At 49.7% G+C, this 18323-nt stretch overlaps 1 protein-coding gene across 1 annotated transcript in view; it reads right to left on the bottom strand.

Moving 5' to 3' along the window:
• Window positions 1-900: 900 nt before the first annotated feature.
• Window positions 901-18323, bottom strand: part of KIF26B (kinesin family member 26B) — a 481358-nt gene continuing 463935 nt past the window's right edge. The window contains exons 13-16 of the mRNA XM_040451654.1: window positions 18023-18320; window positions 12826-13028; window positions 12287-12437; window positions 901-1692 (exon numbers count right to left, since the gene is read on the bottom strand). Coding sequence (XP_040307588.1) covers window positions 1544-1692; window positions 12287-12437; window positions 12826-13028; window positions 18023-18320 — 801 coding nt within the window. The 3' untranslated portion in view covers window positions 901-1543. The remainder of the gene's footprint in view (window positions 1693-12286; window positions 12438-12825; window positions 13029-18022; window positions 18321-18323) is intronic.

Here is an 18323-nt window from a genome sequence, read left to right as displayed (position 1 = left end):
CCATGAGCAGGCGAGGGCCCTGACCTGGGAGGTAAGAGGAGGCCGCTGCTCCTCCACAGCTGGTCTCAGATAATCCGCTGACCACTCAGTGCCTTGGGGTTCCATCACCACAGTGGATATGAGAGTCCCTAAGGGGGGGTCGTGGTAGAATGAACATCTCAATCTGAGGCTTAGGTCCTACGTTGCTGGGACCTAAGACCTGGACAAAAGCCCCGGGCCCTGGCTCTCCAGGGGGGTGTGGTTCACCACAGGAAACCTCTCCGCCTTCCGGTGCCAGGCCCGAGGGGACGAGCCTGTCCTTTCTAGGGATGGAGGCCTCGGGACATGGGAGACTGGGGACCATTTGCACTGAAGCAGCACCCTGGACGACAGAGCTGTGGTGTGATCCCAACGTCCTTTGTTATTCTGAACCCATACTGTTGAGTCTCTGAGTACATTCTCTCAACTGGGGAAGATCCCCTGCTTCTAACAAACTCGCAAGACTGGAGAACAAAAAGTATGGCTCTCTTGAGTCGGTTCAAGCTCTCAATCCAGTCTTTGGAATCAAAACGACCATGGAGAATGTTTTGAGGGCCATGAAAAACCCCGGGTTTGTGGGCAAAGGAACGAGCACACGCATCAGGAAGGTGAAGATGTGTCGTCAGCAACAAACATCCCTCTCCAAGGGCACGTAAGGCCCGGGTCACACAGGCTTCTTTTCCCTTCAAAACGCGGCCCCCGTCGCCTCTCCCGTTCTCTCGAGCCCACGTGCACCTGCCCCACGAGTCTGCCCGCTGCCCCTGCCCCCTGCTGCGGGGTGGCATCGAGCGTCACCTGCTGTTCCGACCTTCTCTGGAGACACGCTGGCTTGTGCCCGGGCAGCCCCTATGCTCTGTGCAAGTGGCCTTAGCGGAAGAACCGTAAAGGACAGTTAACATTTATTCATAAGCAATACCGATTAGGGAACAGATCTACAAACACTACTTACGTAGAAACAGCAAGTCAGAAATGGGATCAAACACCAAGAGAAAACGAGCTGCAAATACATTTCAAAAAACGCATGGGGATTGTTTTGTTTTGTGGTTGTTTCCGTCTGGACCAGCACCGTCTGGACACGAGAAAGTATGAACAGAAAGGTTTGGATAATAAAGATTTGCAAGGCACTTAATCAGTCGCTCTGGGGGATCCGCTGTTCCGGTCTCGCTCCCGACAGCGATCCCGTGCGCACCCTCGCCCCTCCCCACAAAGCCAGAGAAGAGAGAGGTCTCTTGCCAGCAGGACCCCTGTATAAACAAGTTCTCGAAAGTTCCTCAAAGTGCTTTTTTCAGTCTCACGGGGCTTCCACGTCCTTGGGCTTTCCATCGTTTTCTCCTCCCACACGCGTGGTGTTCGCACCTTTCCTACAGAAAACACCAGAAAACTGCCTCCCGCTCAGCGCTCACTCCAGACTTGCACCAACCTTCATCCTCCTTCTGCTGTGTCCCAGCCGCCGGCACCAAGGGCCAGGCGAGGGGCTGGCTGTGGGGTCCCGGGGGGCCAGGGGCTGGCAGGCCAGGCCGGCGCCTCACCGGCGCCGGGAGGTGATGTCGAAGCAGGTGACCATCATGAGGTGGGCCTTGCAGAAGTTGACACGGCTCTCCAGGCGCTCCGTCACGCACTCCAGCGCCTCGAGGTACTCCAGGGAATCCAGCTCCCAGACCTGCTCCAAGTCAACTGCAAAGGAGGAGAAGGCTGGTGGAGACGCGGAGGGCACCTCCCGCTCACCACCTGCCGCCCCCGTGTCCCCCTGCCCGCTTCGCCGCCTCCCCGGGCTGGGACGGGACCCTGCCCGCCACCTGCATTTACACCGGGGCCCTCCGCTCTCACGGTGATTTCAGACACCTCTCATTTTACGGAGACTCTACTGAGGGATCAGGCGACGCTCCAGCTCAGCTCACCCCCATCCGCCTCCAGCACAGGCTGTGGGCCTCGACAGAGCCATTATTCTTTATTAGTGATAAAATGAATCTCCAAGCCGGGGTGCAGAGAATCCCCCCCTTTCTGGGGGTCTCCTCACCTGAGTGACACTTATCCCTTTGTCTACGTACATCGTGGTCGTTCTTCCCTGCGTATTTCTTCTCACAGCTGCACACAACTGCCTCTCTGAGCAGGTGGAGTAACCCGACCCCGTCTCCTGGCACCTCCTGCTTTCACACACTCACTGGTGGTTCAGGAAATGACGACGCCAACATCTATGATAATTAGGATCCCTTGCACTGGGCACACGAGCTGAGATTTAGGACCCAGAGGCCGTCCCCCAGGTTCGGGCCTGCACAGAGCGAACAGTCTGCTTCCTTCAGTCCCTAAAGAGCAGTTATCTGGGGCCATTCCCTCCTGTCCCCGGGCCCCTGCTCTGTCCAGCGGTGACTGGGCAGGTGGGGGCGGGGGGTTGGGCTGCCTGGCGCTGGCTTTAGGGCAGCCGCAGGGGGCCCAGCGTGGACAGCAGCCAGGGCGGGGGGATGGCCCTGGAATCTGAGGTGGACACTTGCATTGCACTCTGGGTCAGCCATGGCTACCCTCCACCAGCTCAGGTGCCTTAAAAGCAAAATGAGAGTCACAGCCGCTCCTCTGCCTCCTTTACCAAACTCGAGTTGCCATGGAGAGTACAATAAAAATGAGAGGTTGAAAGTGAACACGGCCCCAGAACTGTGACACGAGTGCCGGGGAAATGCACGGGGTTCTCAAGAGGGCTGCCTCTTGTTACAGGTGCGTTAACTGAGACCTTGGCAAGGGAGGTGATTTGCTCAGGGTCACAGACCCTCAGGGCTGGAGCCGGGGATGAGACCGAGGGCTCCCGAGTGTCTAAAGTTTAAAAAACAGAGGGACGAGAAAAATAATACAAAATTAAACACAGAGGGAAGGCCCAAGATGGCGACGGAGGAGAACCCTGAACTCACCTCCCCCTCCTCGACACATTAAATGTGTGCCTCCCTGCTGAGCAAATCTTCCTGATGAAGAACTGAGGGCTGCTTGAAGGCTGCCTGCACGACAAAGGATGGAGGGACCACACAGAGAACCAGGAGAGGGATGGAGACATGGCAATGAAGGGAGACCCACCCCCAACTCTGCTTCCTGCCCGGGGTGCTGTCAGCTGCTGGGAGGGATAGAACTGAGGGGCCGGGAGCAGATTCGTCAGCCCTGGGGCACAGGGGGAAAAAAAAGCCATGGTTTAAAAGGGCAACTAGAACAGAAAGGAACCAGCCCTGTGCCAAATAGTGAGAGGCTTTGCTAGAACTCTCTCCAAGCCGGAGGGGCTGGGGAGCGTCATAGTTTACATTCACCCTCTGCCTTTACAGCACAGAAGGGAGCTCGGTCCAGGTGCCGTAGCCAGCCTGCCAGTCAGTGAGCCCTGGGCCCTCAGCCCACTCTGGCTCCAGATGCTCTGTGGCACAGAAAAAAAAGCCACGTTTTGTTTTTTTTTTTTTTTTTTTTAACGTTTTAATGTTTATTTTTGAGGGAGAGAGACAAAGTATGAGCCAGGGAGGGGCAGAGAGAGGGAGACACAGAATCCAAAGCAGGGTCCAGGCTCCGAGTTGTCAGCACAGAGCCCGACGTGGGGCTTGAACCCACGAACTGTGAGATCACGCATGACCTGAGCCGGAGTCAGGTGCTCAACCAACTGAGTCACCCAGGAGCCCCCCAAAAGCCACAGTTTTAAAAAGCAATAAGAGTATACAGGTACCGGCCCTAGAACTCTGCCAAATAGCAAGGAAGCTGCTGGAACTCTCTCCAGGATGACAGCACAGGCTAGGGCCATGGTTTCCATTCCCCCTTCACCTTGATAGTGCAGACAGGAGCAGGGTTGAGACACCTAGCTGGCCTGCTGCTACAGCAAATCCCAGACCCTCAGCCCACACTGGCCCTAGCAGTCCCACCAACGTGGTCCCAGTGTGGCACACACCTGATGGTCCTGGACGGCGTTCGCAAAGCTCCAGCCATCTTGCCAAGGTGACACAGGTTCAAGGCACCGTGGAACACCCCAGGCCTGCACCACTTCAGCCCCAGCCGTCCCACCAGGGAAGTCTCAGCACAGACTGCCCCATTCCCTAGCCTGTACCAGCTGCAGCTATAGGCAGCCAGCCAAGGATGCCAGGCACAGACGGTCAAAACACAGGGGACATTCCTACACAAGATCACTCCTTCAAGTTCATGAGAAGAAATAAACACATAGAGACACAGACAGTCAAACAAAATGAGGAGACAGAGGAATATACTCCAACTGAAAGAACAAGACAAAAGCTCCGAAAAAGAACTAAAGGAAATGGAGATAAGCAATCTACCCGATGAAGAGTTCAAAGAAATGGTCGTAAGAATGCTCACCTGAACCTGACTGGAGGGAGAAGTGGATGAGCTCAGTGAGAACTTAAACAAAGAGACCAAAAACATAAATAAGAACCAGAGTTGAAGAATACATAACTGAAATGAAAAATAGATAAGAGGGAATCAACAGCAGATTAGAGGAGGCAGAAAATGGATAAGCGATCTGGAAAATGGTAATGAAAAGTATTCAGCTGAATAACAAAAAGTAAAAATAATAATAGACAATGAGATATATTAAGGGACCTCTGGGACAACGTCAAATGTACTAACATTCACATTATTGGGGCCCCAGAAGGAGAAGAGAAAGAGAAAGGGGCAGAAAACTTATTTGAAGAAATAATAGTGGAAAACTTCCCAACGTGGGGAAGAAAGCACAGTGTTTCAAACAAGGTGACCTCAAGAAGGTCCACTTCAAGACATATAATAATTAAAATGTCAAGGATTAAATATAAAGAGAATGTTTAAAGCGGCAAGAGAGAAGCAACCAGTTACACACAAGGGAAACCTCATAAGAATATCAGCTGCTTGTTTAGCAGAAACTTGGCAGGCCAGAAGGGAGAGTCATGATAAATATAAAGTGCTGAAAGAAAAAAACCCTAATACCAAGAATAATCCAGCTGGCAAGATTATCATTCAGAATTGAAGGGGAGATAAAGAATTTCCCAAACAAAAGTTAAAGGAGTTCATCACCACTAAAAGAGCCTCATAAAAAAATGTTTAAAGAGACTGAAGTAGGAAAGAAAATGCCTTAATTAGAAGAAAATTATGCAAGGAAAATAATTCACAGGTAAAGCAAACGTACAGAGCAATCACTTACAAAAGCTAGTATGAAGGTTGAAAGAAAAAAGTAAGAACACCAATTATATCTAAAAAACTAGGGGGCGCCTTGTGGCTCAGTCAGTTAAGTGTCCGAATCCAGCTCAGGTCATGATCTCGCCGTTCATGATCTGGCGGTTCATGAGTTCAAGCCCCACGTCGGGCTCTGTGCTGACAGCTCAGAGCCTGGAGCCTGCCCAGAATTCTGTGTCTCCCTCTCTCTCTGCCCCTCCCCTGCTCGTGCTCTGTCTCTCCGTCTCTCAAAAATAAACAAACATTTAAAAAAATTTAAAAAAAATAAAAAATTAGTTATAGGGACTCACAAAAAGATGTAAAATATGATAACATGTATATAAAATGTGGAGGGGGGGGAGCAAAAATGAAGTTCTTTTAGACTGTGTTCAATGACCTTCAATTTAATATGGACGGCTGTATATCTAGGATGCTAAATAGGAACCACAAACCAAAAAGCTACAAGAGGTACAAAAAAATAAAAAGAAAACCAAGCATAACACTAAAGGAAGTCGTCAATCACAAGGAAAGAAAACAAAAGAAGAGCAAAGATGAACTACAAAAACAACCAGAGAGCAATTAATAAAATGGCAATAAGTCCACATCTATTGATAATTACTTTCAGTGTAAATGGTCTCAATGCTCCAGTCAAAATACATCGGGTGACAAAACATAAAAAACCAAGACCAATCTATATGCTGCCTACGAGAGACTCACTTCATACCTAAAGACACATACAGACTGAAAGTGAGGGGATGGAAAAAGATATTCCGTGCAAATAGAAGCGGATAAATAAATAAATGAAAGTCAGGTTTAGCAACACTTTTAGCAAACAAAACCGACTTTGAAACAAAGACCGTAAGAAGAGACAAATAAGGGAATTACATAAAGACAAAGAAATTAATACAATAAGGGGGTACAACAAATGTAAATATCTATGCACCCAACAGTGGAGCACCTACGTACATAAAGCAAATATTAACAGACATAAAGGAAGAAATTGACAGTCACACAACAATAGTAGGGGACTTTAACACACCACTGACATCAATCAATCATCCAAGCAGAAAATCAGCAAGGAAACAATGACTTTGAATGACATATTAGACCAGATGGACTTAGCAGATACATACAGGAACAATCCATCCCCAAACTACAGAATACACATTCTTTTCAGATGCACATGGAATATTCTCCAGGAAAGATCACATGTCAAGACACAAAACAAGTCTCAATAAATTTCAGAAGACTGAAATCATATCAAATATCTTTCCACCCACAGTGGTATGAAAGCAGAAATCAATTACAGGAAAAAACCTGACAACCACAATCATGTGGAAGCTAAACAACAGACTACTAAACAACCAATGTGTCAGTGAAGAAATCTAGGTGGAAATGAAAAAAAAAAAATACATGGAGACAAATGCAAATGAAAACACAATGATCCAAAATTGAGATACAGCAAAAGTAGTCCTAAGTGGGAACTTTATAGGAATACAGGCCTACCTCAAGAAACAAGAAAAATCTGAAACAATCTCTCCTCATACCTAAAGGAAGCAGAAAAAGAAGAAAAAAGCCCAACGCTAGCAGAAGAAAGGAAATAATAAAGATCAAAGCAGGAATAAATGAAACAGAGACTTAAAAAATAGAAAAGATCAATGAAACCAAGAGTTGGTTCTTTGAAAAGAAAAACAAAATTGATAAACTTTTAGGTATACTCATCAAGAAAAAAAAATAGGACTCAAATAAAGAAAATCAGAAATGAAAGAGAAAAACAAATAACACCACAGAAACACAGAGGAATACAAGGAAAAATACAATGAAATGATTTTTCATTTTACAATGGAAACTTTGCCAACAAATTGGACAACCTAAAGAAATGGATAAATTCCTAGGAACATACAAACTTCCAAAACTGAATCCAGAGGAGACAGAGAGTCTGAACTGATGGCTAGTAGTAAAATTGAATCAGTAATCAAAAACTTCAAACAAACAAAAGCCCAGGACCAGATGGATTCAAGGCGAATTCTACCCATCATTTACAGAAGAGTTAATACCTATTCTCTTCAAACTACTCCAAAAGGAAGCTTCCAAATTAATTCTAAGGGGCCAGCATTACCCTGATACCATAATCATATAAAAACACTATAAAAAGATATAGGCTAATATTCCTGATGAATATAGATACAAAAATCCTCAACAAAATATTAGCAAACCACATTCAACAATACATTAAGAGAATCATTCACCTTGAATAAGTGGAATTTAATCCACAGATGCAAAGATGGTTCAATATCCACAAATCAATTAAGGTGATACGTCACATTAATGCATTGAAGGATGAAACCCATATGATCATCTCAATAGACGCAGAGAGAGCATTTGACAAAGTACAATATCTGTTCATGATAAAAACTCTCAAACTGAGTTTAGAGGGAACAACATCAACATAATAAAGGCCATATATGACAAACCCCTAGCGAACATCATACTCAATGTTGAAAAACTGACAGCTTTTCCTCTAAGATCAAGAATAAGAAAAAGATGTCCACTCATTTTTATTCAACTTAGTACTGGAAGTCCTAGCCATAGAAATCAGACAATAAAAGGAAATCAAAGGCATCTAAATTGGTAAGGAAGAAATAAAACTCTCACTATGTGCAGATGACATACTCTGTAATGAAAACCCTGAAGACTCCACAAAGAAACCATTAAGAGTAATAAATTAACTCAGGAAAGTTGCAGGATATGAGATTAATATACAGAAATCTGTTGCATTTCTATACAAGAATAATGAGCTGGCCAAAGGAGAAATTAAGAAAACAATTTAAGGGGCGCCTGGGTGGCTCAGTCGGTTGGGCGTCCGACTTCGGCTCAGGTCATGATCTCGCGGTCTGTGGGTTCGAGCCCCGCGTCGGGCTCTGTGCTGACAGCTCAGAGCCTGCAGCCTGTTTCAGATTCTATGTCTCCCTCTTCCTCTGACCCTCCCCTGTTCATGCTCTCTCTCTCTGTCTCAAAAATAAATAAATGTTAAAAAAAAAATTTAAGAAAACAATTTAAAATTGCACCAAAAATAATAAAATGCTTAGGAAGAAAACTTAACCAAGGAGGTGGAATATCTGCACTCTGAAAACTATTAAAAAACTGATGAAAGAAATTGAAGATGACATAAACAAATGGAAATATATACCATGCTCATGGATTAGAAGGATTAATATCATTAAAATGTTCATATCACCCAAAGCAAGCTGCAGGTTGAATGTAATCCCTTTCAAAATACCAGTCACAATTTCCACAGAATGAAAACAAATCATGTTAGGGGCATCTGGGTAGTTCAGTCGTTTAAGTGTCTGACTTTGGCTTAGGTCATGATCTCGCGGTTCATGAGTCTGAGCGCTGCATTGGGCTCTGTGCTGACAGCTCAGAGCCTGGAGCTTGCTTCATATTCTATGTCTCCCTCTCTCTCTCTCCCCTCCCCTGCTTGTGCTCTGTCTGTATCTCTCTCTCTTTTTCTCTCTCAAAAGTACATAAACATTAAAAAATTTAAAAAAAATTTTTAATTTAAAAAAAAAAAAAAAAGAACAAATCATGCTAAAATTTGTATGGAACTGCCAAGGACCCTGAATAGTCAAAGCAATCTTGAGGAAGAAGAACAAAGTTGTAGGCATCACAATCCCAGATTTTAAGCTATACTACAAAGTTATGGTAATCAAAACAGTGTGATGCTGGCACAAAGAAACAAAAAGACCAGGGGAACAGATAGGGAGCCAGAGGAATAAACCCATGCTTATACATTCCAATTGATCAAGGGAGGTGAGATTGTACAATGGTGAAAAGACCATTGGTGAAAGAGACCATAGTCTCTTTAATAAATAGCATCGGGAAAACTGGACAGCTGCACGCAAAGAATGAAACTGGACCACTTTCTCACACCACACACCAAAATAACCTCAAAATGGATGAAAGACCTTAATATGAGACCCGAAGCCATAAAACTCCTAGAAGAAAATGGGCAGTTATCTCTTGGACACTGGCCTTAGCAACATTTTTCTAGATCTGTCTCCTCGGGGAGGAGAAACAAAAGCAAAAACGAACTATTGGGGCTACACCAAATGAAAAGCTTTTGCACAGTGAAGCAAACAATCAACAAAACAAAAAGGCAACCTCCTGAGTGGTAGAAAACATTTGCAAATGATGTATCCGGTAAGGAGTTAATATCCAAAGTATATAAAAAATCTTAGACAACTCAACCCCCAAACCTACAAAGAATCCAATTAGAAAACAGGCAGAGGACCTGAGCAGACATTTTTTCCAAAGAAGACATCCAGATGGCCAACAGGCACATGAAGAGTAGTTCAACATCACTCATCATCAGGGAAATGCAAATCAAAGCCACAATGAGGTGTCACCTCAAACCCGTCAGCACGGCTGATATATGCATAGTGCGCGCCACACGCATGCACACGTGCGTGCACACAAACACACGTGCGTGCGCGCAAAATGGAATATTATTCAGCCATAAGAAAGATCAAGTTCTTTCCATCTGCAACAACATCAATGGACCCAGAGGGCACCATACTTAGGGAAAGACAAATGCTATTTGATTTCACTTATATGCAGAATTTAAAAGAGATGAAAAATTGCACAAACGGAAAAACAGGAACAGACCCATAAATACACAGAGCAAACTGGTGGTTGCCTGAAGGGAGGAGGGGGGAGGGAGGTACAGGCTTCCAGTTAGGGAATGAATATGTCACCGGGATGGAAGGCGTGGCTTCTGATTCTGGGTCTCCCTCCCTCCCTCTTCCTCTCACAGGGAATATAGTCAATGGTGTGGTCCCGGTGTCGTGTGGTGACAGACTGTGCCACACGTGCAGCGAGCACAGCATGACATAGAGAATCAGCGTGTTATACACCTGAAACTAACATAACAGAGCATGGCAATATTGCATGGCAAAAAGAATAAACAAAATTAAAAAAATTAAAAACAGAACCCACCATGACATACCTTTCTCAGGCTATGTTACTGGACCACCTCGAAAGTGGCATCGGAATTAAGAAAAATAAAAATGGATGCCAGCACATAGATTTCTGTGCCAATAGTCAGCTTATCACCCACTCCCAGTGCATCGTCAGCCTGTGGCCTCACTGGTTTTTTTGTTTTTGTTCTTGCTTTTTTTTGTTTTGCTCATTTTTGGTTTCATTTCATCTTAAAGGACCAATCTGTGTTTCTGCCTTCATGTAGCCTTCTGTTCATTGCCTTTCTGAGCATCAAACAGTCGCTGATTCTAGACAGGTACAAAGGCATGAAGGAAGCGATTGTTTTCTGGAAGCGACTACACATATGTGCTCATGTGTAAGCTCACTCCCATCTTGGGGAAAAAAAAAACACGAGACTTTGTAAGATAAAGACAGTTCTCGAGCTTGCCTCAAACATAAACGGCGCTCAAAAAACTAAAACTTTAATGAAAACAGCACAAATGAAGGCCGGGGGGGGGGGCGGGGGGGTGCGGGAATGGGCAATCCCAGGACCTTGAGGCTCCTGGGATTTGTGAAAGGAGATGGATTATCCACGAGTGGGGGAGAAGTGAGCACTGGGCCCCATATTTATGCCATGACCAGACATTGGCTAGCGTCCTTGTTCATGTCATCGCACCCCACCAGGGACTGAAAGGGTGGGTCCGTGTCCCCGTACAGTCTCTAACAGGGGACCTAAGTCCACGCACTGCGCAGGCAGGCGCTAGGGAACTGTCTTCTGCTGACGACTTGTATTCGGTTCTGGGATAATAACACAGTACTACGAGTACAACTAGTCCTGCTACTAAGCACCATGCCTTCATCAAGCACCCAGCAGCATCACTCACTCCCTCCTCACGACCCCCCACGAAGTAGGTTCCACGACGCTTCCCATTTTACAGCTCCAGAAATCAAGGCTCAGGAAGGCCCCACAGTTCGTGTGCGGGAAAGCCACCTCTGATCAGGTCTGAGGGCCTGTGGTCATCCCACAAACGGTGCAACACGGAGGGATGCTTGGCAGACTGGTCACCACCCTCTGTCCTCAGGTTGGCGCACTGGATCCTCGCAAGTACCCAGGGAGGTGCTCAGGCGATGTTACCACCTCGTTCTTACGGAAAAGAAACTGCTGGAGGGCGGACTGCTGTCAGGGGTAGGACACAGCCAGGAGGCTGACAAGTTCTGTCCCTTTCTTCTGGGCCCAGTATTTCTGCAGACTCCACCTACCCAGGGGACTCTCTGAGCCAGGGGACACAGTGGAGACGGTGACTGATGTGTGGGAGGGGAGGGGCAGGGGGTAGTGGGGGAGCAAGGGGGACAGTGGTGAAGGGCAGGAGACCAGTGGAGGCAGAGGGGGAAGAGCTGGTGAGTGCCAGACAGGGAGGGAAAGGAAATTTATCGGCAGCTATGCATTTTATTCCACAAAGTCTTCCAGCCTTGGGTCCCATATCAGTGAAATAGTTGGGACCAGATCTGAGCTTTATTTTGCAGTAAATGGAATGGTTAGGAACAAATAAATACGAGACAATTGAATCTGTCAGAGAGAGCAAAATTGTTCTGAATTGTTAGGAGATGGTTACTGTCATCCTGGGCTTTCTATTAAATAGAAATAACACGGCGAATGTTATTTTTTTTTTTCCACTCAAAAATGTTTTTTTTTTCCTGCTCTCTGGGTTCTTTGTGAGGTTTTTCTAGGATTGCACATTCTACCCTATTAAGAGCTCTATAAATTCTTGTGTATTTCGGGCTAGATATGCAACGTGATTTTGTGGCCCAAGAGCGGATTTGTAATGCAACTTCATGTCTGGCTGATCTGCCATATGCACGATGGGGCGGGGGGAATCTCATTTTCAGACGCTTTGGACTGAGACACATAAGCAAAATTCTCGCAAGAGCAACAGTCCCCACCCCTTTTTGCTGCCTCACCCTGCCCACCTTCCCTACAGAGAGTGAGACCGTGGGCTCAGAGCTACTGTGTCCATTTGGTGGTGTCCAAGCCCTCGGGTCCCAGCACCATCCATGGACACCTCGCCCCGGGACGTGTGCCAGGCCTGGTTCGCCGGCCAACCCAGTAGTCCCAGAGACGGGAATGAACCTGGGGTCTTACATTCTCGGAGCCACTTGTTGGGATCCAGCATCAGGTGCTGCTTGGTGACCTCCAGCTCCTTCATCAGCCACTCATACTTGGCTCGGACCTCGGCGATTCTCTGCTGGCGATGCTCCAGAATTTTCAGCTTTGCGTTGAAGCACGTGACCTCCTACAAGGTAGACGAGAAGGCGTGGGGGTGCGGGGAGAGGAGAGCCTCCCCCACCCAGCTCGGACCCACGCAGCCTCTTCTAGATGGGAACGCCATGTGCACAGCGGGGACGAGGGGGCTGGCCCCTCACTGGGGAGCCGGGAGGGCCCTGGGCCAGCCCAGCCACGCTTCTGCCTCGCCGGAGTTGGATCGGACAGCCACAGGGCAGGACTGCCGCAGCCCTTTCTTAAATTTAGGTGGCTGGCGTTCCCAGCTGGAGCCAGAAAAGCCCCCAGGACTGGCAGTTCCCCCCGCGCTGGAGCCCTTTCAACACTCGGGGTGGAGAAGTGAGGAGCTCTCCAGGGGGCTGGCGGGGGGGCTGCCCCCGTGTGGGGACCAGGAGGCTCACCTTGCCATTGCCCCCTCGTCGCCGCTGTAGTCGTTCCACGTCATCGATTTCGTAGACTTTAATCTCAAAAGGTTCCCCGAGGCCCCTCTGGGTGCTGCGCAAGGGGCCGTCCACCCAGCGGACCCCGGTGCTGCTGGCGGGTTTTCTTACGGGGGAAGGGGTGTCCAGGGACAGCGCAGGGATGAGCCTCCGTCTCTGAGAACCTAAGTACGGAATTAAACCCAAAGGGAATCTTTTTGAATTTCAATCTTTTACATCTTGATACGCATCTTTTGGTGGGGGACCCTGATGGGCATCCCAGGATGTGCGGCAGGTGAATGCGAAACACGCCAAGGCCCAGCCACACACCTTGACAATTAATCCCTTAAACTGGCACCTAGGCTTCACCTCCAAGAGCTCACGAATTCCCTGCCTGACCTTTAGAGCTGCCCCTGGTCTCCGCCCACGAAACACACACACACACACACACACACACACACACACACACACACACACACACGCATGCACACCAGAACACGTGCACACACAAAAACACGTGGTCTAGAACCATGAGCCATATGCTCAGCATGAATATGTGTCACAGTGAAATTAAAGAGATGTTTGTGTTAGGGAAAAGGGGTCCCAGTGTTTGGTAATGTGGTCATAGGAGTTCTAGGAAACAATGCTTATTTGCTCATAACAACAACACTGTACTAAGCACCGATTATATGTCAGACCCTACTCAACATGCTTTACGCATTGTGATGGACGGCTAGCTGTCCCCGAGACCTGTTCTCTTCTTCCTTCGGGAAAGAGACTGGGTCGTAGCAGTGCACACAACCCCCAGGAAGGGACCACACCCTGGGTACATGCACCTTAAGCTCCTCCCAATAGGGTATCCACAGAAGTGTTATGGGCAACTGCTAGGAAGTGTCCTTAAGGGTGGGGGGGGGGTCTGGCCTCCTCCTCTTCCTTTCTCCTTTGTCCTGGGTGAAATATGGGCCCAGTGGCTGCATCATGAGGTGATGATCATAAATGACACAAAAAAAAGATAGAAGGAGCCTGGATTCCTGGTACCCTAGAGACTTTTACGTGATTGTCTACACAGATTTGTCTTCTTCAAAGACTTAATTCTTGGAGTGCCTGGGTGGCTCAGTCGGTTAAGCATCTGACTTTAGCTCAGGTCACCATCTCACGGTTCATGAGTTCGAGCCCCGTGTGAGGCTCTTTGCTGACAGCTCGGAGCCTGGAGCCTGCTTCAGATTCTGTGTCTCCCTCTCTCTGCCCCTCCCCCACTCGCACTCTGTCTCTCTCTGTCTCTTTCTGTCTCTCAAAAATGAATAAACATTAAAACAAGTTAAAGACTTAATTCTTCCAGGGCATGTTGAGGTTCACAGCCACCTTGAGAGGAAGGGACAAGATGGTACCTGAGGACCCAGTGAGCAGCACAGGGGGAACACAGTGAATCAGGCCTCTCTTGGCCCTGGTGAGGAGTAACAAGTCGTGGATACTGGTGCAGCAGCTCAGCAAACTGAACCCAGCATCCCATCGGTCGGTTAAGTTTACCAAGCACCCAGAGAAGGACAGGCATGGTGCTCGGTGCTTAGCGTGGCAAAGGATATAGAAGACAAGCTTGGTGTTTAAAGCACTGGTCACCAGCGGGGTGACATAGAAAAAAACTCTGAGCTCACTTGGAGGACCATCTGCCAGCCAGCCCACCAGCCAGTGAATCAATCAGGGGTGTCCGAATGACTCATGGGAGCCTGCACCATGCAGTGCTGCGCACCCAGCGGGCTGAGCCAGATGCGGAACTGGCCTTGGGCACCCAGTGGGCTGAGCCAGGTGGGGAACTGGCCTTGCGGGAGCTCACGTCCGGGCAGGTCAAGCCCTACGAGCATCCTGGAACAGGCAGGCTCCCCGGGTTGGCCCTCCCTCACTCCCTCCCCGGCTTTCTATGGTGGGCCTGCTACAGTGGGAAGGGACTTCATTCAGACCAAAGTGCTGATCTGATTCTCAGATTTCCCCAGCCAGCCTGGGAGCAGGAAAGTGACAGGAGGAAGCTCAGGGGGTAACCCAGCAGGCGTGGGGTGAAAGGTCTGGGACGTGAAGAAGTGGCCAAGAGTCTGGGAAGAATTCACGTGACACCTGAGGAGTGATGCCAGAGGGCTGTTGGGGCTCCGGTGGGGCCTTCCCTGATTCATGTCCTTTTAGCCACTGAGCGCACCCCAGCCAGGGCAGACACATGCTCCCCATCCAGGCTGGCCGTCACCACTCTAATTCACGGCTAACGGCCGTGTTGCTGACCACATCCGGCTGGCAGTGCCCTGTGGATGGACTGATGAAAATCCATCAGTAAAAGCAAACACGGCTTCTCTCTTGGTCAAGAACCCAGAACGACTACCCCATGGCCAACTACAACTTTGCCAGGCATTGAAGGCATAACTTGGTCTGTGCTTACATTTTCTGTGGTCGTCACATCCATCAAGAACGTCCCCTCGTTGAGTTCATCTCACCCTGTTGCCCAAGACCCCAAGTCTCCTACTTTCTGGCAGGACCCACGTGCCCTGAGGCCGGGTCCTCAGAGTGTCACAGTCTGGCCAATTCCACGCACCTTCCACCAACACGGATCTCCAGGAAGGGGACCAATAAGCTTAAGGACGTTCGCTGGTTTCTCGTGTTATGTGCACAACGGAGCACCGAGAGCTCAAGGTTATCCTCCTCATCTTGTATTTCTAGTTCATTTTTCAAGCAAACCACTAAAGTTTTCCAAACTCAAAAGCAATCTCCGATAAAAGATAACCGGTCTCCTCCGCAGTTTCAAACACCTCTAGTAATTATACAATCCAGCTACCCAGCTAGGAGTTTCCTTTGAGAAGGTTTACGGCTTCTCTTAAGGAAGGTGCTTTTGATTTATGCTGATCATGTCTGACAGCCAACATTTCTCTTAATAATAACCATAAATAAGCAAGACAAGGTCCCCTAACGGTGAGGAGCACGTCTCCACTGCCACCTCCATTGTCAAGGTCACCTAACCTGTGGGCGGCATTTTTTGCATTTTTTGGTGTGGCTGTGGATCTCCACTGCCACATTCATTATGAAGGTCACAGAGGTCCGGTGCTCCCGGCGTTCAGGCACCTAGCCTGGTGCTTCGATCCTACGCCCTGTCCTCCAACAGCCTAACCTGACAGGAGACGCTCAGAGGATGACGTTTGTAAAAGCAGGCGGCACCCCGCCAGGACAGGTGCCGAGCCTGCTGGCCACTCTCCAGGCAGCCGTTTTACAGAGCTCTTTACCCCAGCGCGACAGCCACACCGAAAGATGCAAATCTTGGGGGAAAAAAAGATGCTCAAAGAACAAAAGGGACCGGCAGACGGAAGGCTCTAGAGGAGGGTGCGGGAAAGCATTCTAACGGGCAAACACATGTGAGCGCACAGGCTGCGTCACAACGGTGTGGACCCTGAGGAATGAAGTCTGGGTAGATTGTAGCAACAAGGTTTGTCAACCAAGTACGGGGAAGGCCAGCAGATCTTCTCCTCCCTCCGCCCCCCTGCAAACAGTCTGGCTCGGATGAACTTTCTTTCTATTTTTAGTGACTAACATCAATATGTTTTCACGCTCACGGCCCTGAAAAGAGGACACAGCAGCTAGCAGCTGTCATGTTATTACTGAGTGGCTTTTCTTTCTGCACTTGTCTCGCACGGGCACCGCTCCCAGGTCCCTGATGAGGCGCAGAGTGCCGAGGGCCTGGGGTGGGGCATCGCCAAAGTGGGTCTGAGCCTGAAGCACACGCCGCCCGGGGAAATAAATATGGCGGACAGCCGTGAGTCCTGGACGTGTTCACAGCACAATACGCTCACACACTGCGGTCTGTGAGGGGGTGGGCAGGTGGGGAGAGCGACACCACAGCATCTAGAACTATGAGGTGGATTTCTTCGATTTGAGGCAGACAGATGCTTTATGATGTGCCTTACATTTGGGGTGGAACATTCTAGAGCTCGTGCTTGCCTACGTTGGGAGGAGGGAAAAAGCAACCCCCCCGCCCCCCATGGTTGAGAGAAAAAGCTGTTGCCGGAGCAGTTGCAGGACAGAGGAGACCCCACTTGGAGGACTCCCCCCATATTTTAATTCCAAACCTGCTGGTGCCACCAACATTCTGTGGCACAACGGCTTCTGAGGGCTCCCAGGGAGCCTGGGGTCCCACAGGAGGGCTCAGTACGGCAAAGGACCGGCTAGGAGGGCAGGACCACGCCACTCTCACTTTAACTGAGGCACAGAGTTGCACACGGGGCTCTTCACGAGGTGGCCTCGTTAAAAGCGCGTTCTTATGCTAGAGAACAAGTAGAGGTAACTTCCGTGGAAGCCACTGAAGAGCGGAGCTCAGTCACAGAGAATTCTGAAGTAGCTCAAGTCGTCCTCAGTTCCTTTTGCCTCCTGTCTCTCCGACCCAGTCTCTCCTGGCTGACCGTTCACCTCACCTACCCCATGGCTACGAGGGCCACCCTCTCTGACCTGGGTCCTCTTCTTCTCATCCATCATAACGTCCTGTCACTTGTCACTCCAAACTCCAATTAACAAGTCAGGGGGTTTTACCACCATGTCATATCCTTTGCACTATTTGCTTGCTTTTGATGGGAGATTCCTGGAGACGCAAAGACTTGCTCAGAAAGCATGCATTTGGGGTGCTTGGGTGTGCTGTGCTGGTGCAGTGTGTGTGTGTGTGTGTGTGTGTGTGTGTCGTGCAGGTGTACTGTGCGTGTGTTCAGGCCCCATGGTGGCTGTCCACGAGTGTGTCTGGGGGTGGGGGTGGGGGGGACAGAGGAAGGGCCTCCCCATCCCACCGCCAAGGAGATCAGTGCGCTTCATCCTGCTTCCAGGAGCGGCTGCCAGAGTCTCAGGGCCACCAGCCCCAAGTTTTGGTGTCTGTAGCTGCCAGGCCATGAGGCTGGTGGCTCTGACCTGACCCCTCCGAAAGCCCTGAGTGGCGGCACCGTCGCCCCCAGAGCAGACAAGCCTGGGTCTCGGGGACTCCGGAGGGCCGCGCAAGCAGGTGCCCACGGGCTGGATGCCCCCGGCGCGCCAACGTCTGGCAGTGGGGTCCCACAGCGACACCTAACGCGGCCGTGGCCCCGTGGAGGCCTGAGGGCGCAGGCGGTCAGCGGGGGCGGGGGGAGGCAGGAAGGGGGGCCCAGGGTCCTGCCCGCGCCCGCCCGGTGCCTACCTGAGTTGGAGCGCTTCTTCGGGGCCTTGAGGCTGCGGCAGCGGCCGCCCACGGAGCTGCTGTTGTCGCTCGTGGAGTCGTGCGCGGAGGACGCGCTGCCGGTGGCCTCGCTGTCGCGCGGCACGCTCTCGTAGCCGCTGCTGCCGCCGCTGTGGTAGAACAGGGCCGTCTTGCCCATGGCGGGCGGCAGCTCGCCGCTCAGCACGCTGCTGTTGTCGCTGCCGTGGCCGCTGCTGCAGCGGTGCGGCCGGCGCGGCGGCGTCACCTTGCTGTAGGGCGAGGGCAGCGGGGGCGCGGCCGG

This window comes from Herpailurus yagouaroundi, unplaced genomic scaffold (assembly GCF_014898765.1).
Source record: "Herpailurus yagouaroundi ecotype Mexico unplaced genomic scaffold, PumYag 205, whole genome shotgun sequence".
NCBI lineage: Eukaryota > Metazoa > Chordata > Mammalia > Carnivora > Felidae > Herpailurus > Herpailurus yagouaroundi.
Note: the sequence above shows the minus strand (reverse complement) of the source record. Positions and strands in the feature narration are given on the sequence as shown.